The sequence below is a fragment of the Malaya genurostris genome, chromosome 2, assembly GCF_030247185.1.
Source record: "Malaya genurostris strain Urasoe2022 chromosome 2, Malgen_1.1, whole genome shotgun sequence".
Taxonomy (NCBI): Eukaryota; Metazoa; Arthropoda; class Insecta; order Diptera; family Culicidae; genus Malaya; species Malaya genurostris.
Window position 1 is genome coordinate 121917407 of NC_080571.1, and position 7129 is coordinate 121924535.

The window sequence follows — 7129 nt, forward strand, 5'->3', positions numbered from 1 at the left end:
AACCCAGAAACATTGGTCAAAATAGGAAACTCTATAGTGAGAAGCAGAATTGAATATGGAGCACAAATCTACGGCAGCGCGGCAAACTCCAACATCCAAAAATTACAAACACTCCAAAACTCAGTCCTTCGAACGGCTATGAGATACCTGAAAACCACCCCAATTCAGATTATATACGCGGAAACAGGAGAACTCCCGATCAAAGATCGAATCGAATGGCTTACACTCAAGGAAATTGTGAAAAGTACCTTTCATGGAAACCAAATACAACCTTTCATCGAAAAGGCCATCGACACGGATAAGAGAAACGGTTCATTCATCACAAAGATCGCAACGAAACACAATGATATCGTTTATCAAATCCACCCAAAGGACAAAAATATACACTGGCTAAACAGAAGAATATACCTCGGATTGAACATGGAGCACATTATCAAACCAACGCTGTTTGAAGGACAAAAACCAAAACATGAGCTCAACCCTAAGATCTGGCAACAACATTTCCAAATGGTTAAATCAAAATACAACAACTTTAATTACATATTCACCGACGCCTCCAAATCAGCCACCGGAACGGGAATTGCGGTCTTCGACGAATCAAGCAATAAGGTATGGAAGAATAAAATCAACAACAACTACTCGACCACAAACGCAGAACTATTAGCTATCTCAAGAGGAGTAGATGTTATCAACGATAACAACTACAAAAGAACCATAATTTTCACCGATTCGCGAGGCTCATGCAATATACTCCTAAACAACGATACCGTAAAAGAAAACTTCATAGCATGGGAAATAACAAAAAAACTGAAACAAGCACACGGCAAGAGGATAATAATCCAATGGATTCCAAGCCACCAAGGAATTTTAGGCAACGAACGAGCAGATATCGAAGCTGCCTCTATATGTAACGAACACCAAAACGATTTTATATCTCTCACGTTAACAGACACACTTAATCTGGCAAAGCAGAAAATTAGAGACAGTTGGACAAGAGAATATCAGAGACTATCAGAAGAAAAGGGGAAATGGCACCTAGAATTCATGAACACACCTGGGAAAAAAATTTGGAGCCACGGCCTGGCATTAAATAACGAAGAAAAAATCATAATTAGCCGTATTAGAACAGGACACACCCCAACAAAGGAGCGACTCTACAAATGGGGGTGGGAGGACAGCGATCTATGTGATATTTGTGAAGAAACAGAAACACTAGAACACATCCTATACTACTGCGCAAAACACAACATTCTACGAGTCGATTTTCCTGTACACTCAGGCAAATTGAATAGTGAGAATCATAAGGCAAATCCTATGATGCATCAAAAATCACCGAAATCACCATTTCATAACATTAATATGAAAAATATACCTCTGCAATGTACATCTCATTTATCACTATGTTAGTTTTCATACGAACAACTTATGAATTTCACAATATATGAGAGAATTTATGTTCGTCATATAAATTTCGTGCAATGTTCCTAAAAAATTCGTATAAGTTTCAAAAGCTTTTTTATTGGAATTCCAATTTTCGTGATTTCATAAGGCGACCTTATGATTCGCATTCGATATTCTTGTGGCTAAAAACCATACGAAATCATTATGAAATTCCATATATTTTTTGCCTGAGTGTACTGGAATACTGTAAACCGCTGAAGAAAATTCTCGAAGAAAATAATGAAGCAGAGCTAAAACAAATTGTTAACTTTCTCAAAAAAGCAAACATTCAAATTTTACGTTACCGAACTCGTAACCCAGAAAAATTTACAACATGAGACCTAAAAACCAAAAAAATACACCGAACATATTTATTAAGACTACAATAGCGAGATGGACCGTAAGCGGTCTCAGCTGTCAAAAAGACATAGCAAAGAAAAAAAAAAAAAAATCAGAAAATATGATGAAAAATTCATTACTGAAAAGTTTAGCCTTGGAAGCTATTTCAGGGCTCTGTAGGATTTGTGAAGATTCTAATACCGCGTTGGATATATTGCAGGATCAAAAACATAAACTAGCATTTAAATTGAATAATGTGGCTGGAGTAAAGGTATAACATTATGTACTGCGGTTTAGTCAACAAAATATTTTTTTTTTGTATTTTTGATTATGTTTTAAGAAAACCGAAAACATACTTGCTATTTCCATGCTCAGGTGACCAGTGGTGATGGACTTCCGACATCATTATGTGATCATTGTATCAAACAGTTAAATCTTACATTTGAATTCAAGCAACGGTGCGAACGAGCGGAAGCCAAATGGCATAATCTTTTTTTGGAATCTCAGACAAATGATATGAAGATAGAACCAGAATTGGTCAACATCAAAAAAGAGTACACTGAAGCACACATTGAAACTCCGAAAACAAAGCAGAACAAAACAGGAATACATCATATTAGAAACTCACGTAAATTGAAAACAAATGAAAATGTGAAGAAAATCTCAAAATACAACTGCGAGACCTGTAGTGAAGTTTTCGAAGGAAAAGATGATTACAACCAGCATATAAAGATCCACGGTTCACAACGATTTCAATGCCAAACATGTTCAAAGTGGTTCAAACATAAATATCTTCTCAAGGACCACCGGGAAGAGCGATGTGGAAATTTAGTCAAATTCCATTGCAAAATTTGCTTTCAATGGTACTCAAATCGTGCTAACCTTAAACGCCATGTTTTAGAACAGCACGAAGGAATCAAACCGTTCGAATGTGAAACATGCGGTAAACGGTTTTCCCAAAAAACCGTGTTGCAATCCCATCGCTTGGTCCACCAAGATTATGCATTTCGTTGTGATCAGTGCTCGAAGCAGTTCAAATTAGAGAAATTTCTCTTACAACACAAACAAAGCCATCTAGCACCAGAACTACGCGATCCTGATATTGTATCAAAGCAATCGCGGAACCAAGTAAAAATATGTATTTGTCCATACTGTGGAAAAATATCAAGAACTTTGGCTGTTCACAATGATCATGTTAGAACCCACACGAAAGAGACCCCATTTGCCTGCGAATTTTGCTCGAAAAAGTTCAAATCAAAGTCAGCACTTATTTCCCATCAACTAATACATACAGGAAAGAAACCCCACTCATGTAAAGCGTGTGGCGCTTCTTTCCGACAACTAGCACACCTAAAAACGCACAATCTTTTGCGGCACCTTAAGGAAAAAAAATTTTCTTGTGTAATCTGTTCGAAGGCATTTGCGTTGAAGGGCAATCTCACACAACATATGAAAATTCACAAGGATACCGTTCCAAAATTTTCGAATAATTTGAGATGATGAAAAATTTCGAATAAATATCCTATGATGCATCCATAAGCACTTCAGTTATTTGTGATTAAATATGCTCTAATAAAGATATAGTTAGGAAAATCGAACAGTTGTTTTTTGCAGCAGATACTATTTACAAGTTTGTCATTAACAAATTGTAACTGGAAACGTAAATGGAATGTTAAATTAAAGTACTAATTCGAAATACCATTGAATTCAAGGGGCTGTCCACTAGGAGATTGATAGTACATATTATCTTCCTCCGGATAGTACCAGCCTAGATGCCGTGTGGAATCCGGCGGAAAAAATAAGCCAAGATCCACTGGGTTCCTGCTTCCATGTCGTAAAAGGCGACAATTGCAGGAATTATTTTTTCCTTTCAGTTATCAGATGTTTTTCAATGTTTTACATCTGATTACTCAAGAATCTCTTCATTCAACTCCATTCAACTTATCAATTTCCGGTTAGCTTCGAAGAAAGTATGTTTTCTTCTTCCAGGTCAGTGCATGTCTTTCAAGATTATAAATTGAATGATAAATATCAACTATTTGGCAAAAAAAACCTGTTTGTTTGATAAATTAATAATTTTTCTCGGTAGCCGGCTGCCCAGATCAACCAATATAACCAATTAATCGCCCCGATTCTGTATTTCATTCGAATCGGATTGTTTCGATCGAATACGAAATTTTGCATTCTGTAACTCGATCGAGATCGAGTTATCCATACAAAAACATCACTCGATCGAATTACAGAATGCAAATTTTTACATTCGTTCGAAAAAATCCGATTCGATCGAAATACAGAATAGGGGTGAATAATTTGAATATTTTAAAAAATAATGAAGCGAAAATAATAAACAATCAAGTCGCGCGTGAAATCTGTTGACCTTTGTCTGGTGATTTGAAATGATTTTACAAAAACTGTTTAGAATGTCACTACAATGAATCAACTATTTTGTCTAAATACTATTCACTCGTTTATTTTGTAGCAGATAATTCCATTTAGAAAAAATAAGGAAGTTGTTATTCGTTACGCGATAGTATTTTAAATTTTCTATCAGTTTTCGCGAATAAGAACAAGGAATGAAGACTTCCCGGGATTTCAGTATCGGATATAATAAAAATATGTACTAAACTTTCTAAAGTCATTGCAATTTATAACGCTTTTATTTTTCATCGAAGTGCAATGTCTATATGTCGTCTGTCTAGCGTATATATATATATATATATATATATATATATATATATATATATATATATATATATATATATATATATATATATATATATATATATATATATATATATATATATATATATATATATATATATATATATATATATATATATATATATATATATATATATATATATATATATATATATATATATATATATATATATATATATATATATATATATATATATATATATATATATATATATATATATATATATATATATATACCTTTAGGAAGGGTTTTTTGATCGTTTCAACGGGAACATAACGAGGTTTAGAGAAAACTTGCTTCCTATTTCAAACGCTTCAATTAAAATGCTGAGCGCGAGTTAATTCAAAGAATTATATCACAAAAATTATTCAAAATTCGGCTTCGAAACATTGCATTTACGTTTCCAGATAAGGCGTGGCTGTTCAATAATCAAACAAACCTATCCTGCTGCCAATGTATAGAACGAAAAGTTTCTGTCTGATTTTGTCACGTGACACTTCCCCCATTCTGAGCTCACTGAATAAGCCAGCATGTCGCTAAGTTTGACTGTAGCAGTCGTATAAATCAGTCTACGCACACTGCTCACGTACTGGGAAAATGTAGAGTATCTAAAAAAAAGAAAAAAAACCCGGTTTTAATCCCCCTAATGGTGTAATGTTGCCTTTCTCATATCAATCATACTAACAGATCGGCTGAAAATTTCGTATCGTTTCTATGAGAGGGCGCCACTAGAATTAAATCCATACCATTTTGAGTTAGTACCAACCTTCAAAAGATACGTGTATAAATTTGACAGCTGTCTGATTATTAGTTTGTGAGATATTGCATTTTGAGTGAAGCTACTTTTGTTATTATGAAAAAAATGGAAAAAAAGGAATTTCGTGTGTTGATGAAACACTACTTTTTGATGATTTTTGACATTTCACTTCTGGGTGCACGCTAAACGCAAACTATTACACATGACTGTACTAATAGCCTTTAAAGTGATCCATATTGATATATAATATATTTGGTGAAAGTGTACCTTGACCTCGACCTTGACAGTGTACCACATCTCGCAAAACGTGCCCTCAAAAATTTGTCTGAGTATTTCGTATTTTTATTTGAATTTGGTTCTATCACTAGTATTTCGAAAGTTCATACTTTTGAATACAATTGTTTTGAAATCAGAAAAACTTTTGAGGCAAATTTTTCCACTTATTTTAAAAGTTTTTATGGTTAAATTTATAATTTTTTCGAGACCTAGAAGCAAAGTTAATCATTTTTAAAAGCACAATAAGCACAATTCTGTGTCTTCTAAAATATGTGACAGAAAATCAAAGATTCTTGTTTCCATGTTGGTCAAAAACTTTTTGTTATATGCTTGACACTTAGTATAGCCGCAATTCTCAGGGAATTTAAGGAATATTAAGAAAGCACATATACATCAATACAGCGACACTTCAAACTGACATGTTGTGACATTGATCTCTGTCCTAAAGTTACACGTTTTAGTCTCATGTTCAATGCATTCTATATCAACAGGTCTGCATTTAAGATTATTATGTCATGACATTTGATTGAGCCATATTATGACACACTTTACTTTTATGCGTTAAAATTTTGAAGCACAAATGAAGCGTACTTGATATGAGTCTAGAGATTGAAATGTATTTAGAAGAATCACATTTTGAAAAGGTATCGGTTTGTAGCAGTGTACTGAAAGTATCCTTTCTAAACGAGCAGCGCCTCTGCATTTCATTTCAACGTCAATGTGCCAACCAGAGATGCCAGGTCTGCAAATGTGTCTGTAAATCTGTAGATTTCGTTTATAGTGCAGCAGACATTGTTTGTTGCAGACTTTTGAAAAAATTTATAGACTTTAAAAATTGTCGCGACGTTTTTTTTGCTCGCTAAGTCAGTTTAGATCATACTTTCTAGAGAAATTGAAGCCTGCAGACATTTTTTTTCGGATTTACTCAGCCCGGTGGCAACAATAAGGTGCTCCAGCTAGTGCTATCGTAACCAACATCTCAGTCCTTCGGGGCCATCAAAGCTAGCAAGTCAGTGAGAGCAAAGTAAACAAAATAAAGTAAAATACAACACTTCATTGATTGTGAAAGTCAGTATTACAATTTGGCAGCGCACGTTTCATAACGATATCACATTTATAATCAAACATAAAAAAATCAACTTTAACAGCTAAATATCACAGATATTTAGCAACAACGAACTTACATACTTCTTCGTTGTTTTCGTCTTTGCGGAAAAGATGATGGTCACGAAAACATGGCGGCCTAGCAGGGACTTGGATTTACTGCCTTTACAACCCTGTCTGAAATATTTAAAAATTTTTCCTGGCATCTCTGGTGCCAACTTTAATTTCTTGCCTATTTGGCATCCCTGATCAACACCAATTTATAATTATTTGCAGTTGTGCTTTTAATAAACTTGTGATCAATTTAAATTTGTATTATTTCATATATTTATTACCAATAAGTATGACCGATAAAGAAAACAAGGAAAAATCGAAGGTTGATCTCGGGTTATTGGAAGAAGATGACGAATTTGAAGAATTTCCTGCGGAAGGTAACCTCACATTACAATGATTAGGCAAAACGCAACTATCATAATAAACATATTTTCAGA

The 7129-nt window shown here is 34.1% G+C and overlaps 1 protein-coding gene across 1 annotated transcript; it reads left to right on the forward strand.

Annotated features, from left to right (window-relative positions):
• The first annotated feature begins 1868 nt into the window (after positions 1-1868).
• Positions 1869-3377, forward strand: LOC131431090 (gastrula zinc finger protein XlCGF57.1-like). The gene is made up of 2 exons (XM_058596575.1): positions 1869-2050; positions 2155-3377. The coding sequence occupies exons 1-2, from the start codon at positions 1901-1903 to the stop codon at positions 3277-3279; spliced, it is 1275 nt and encodes a 424-aa protein (XP_058452558.1). The 5' UTR covers positions 1869-1900; the 3' UTR covers positions 3280-3377.
• The last annotated feature ends 3752 nt before the right edge of the window (positions 3378-7129 follow it).

Coding starts and splice junctions, on each gene's coding strand:
- LOC131431090 (XM_058596575.1), top strand. CDS start 1,901: ATGATGAAAAATTCATTACTGAAAAGTTTAGCCTTGGAAGCTATTTCA. Junction 2,051..2,154: donor ATAATGTGGCTGGAGTAAAG/GTATAACATTAT, acceptor TTCCATGCTCAG/GTGACCAGTGGTGATGGACT.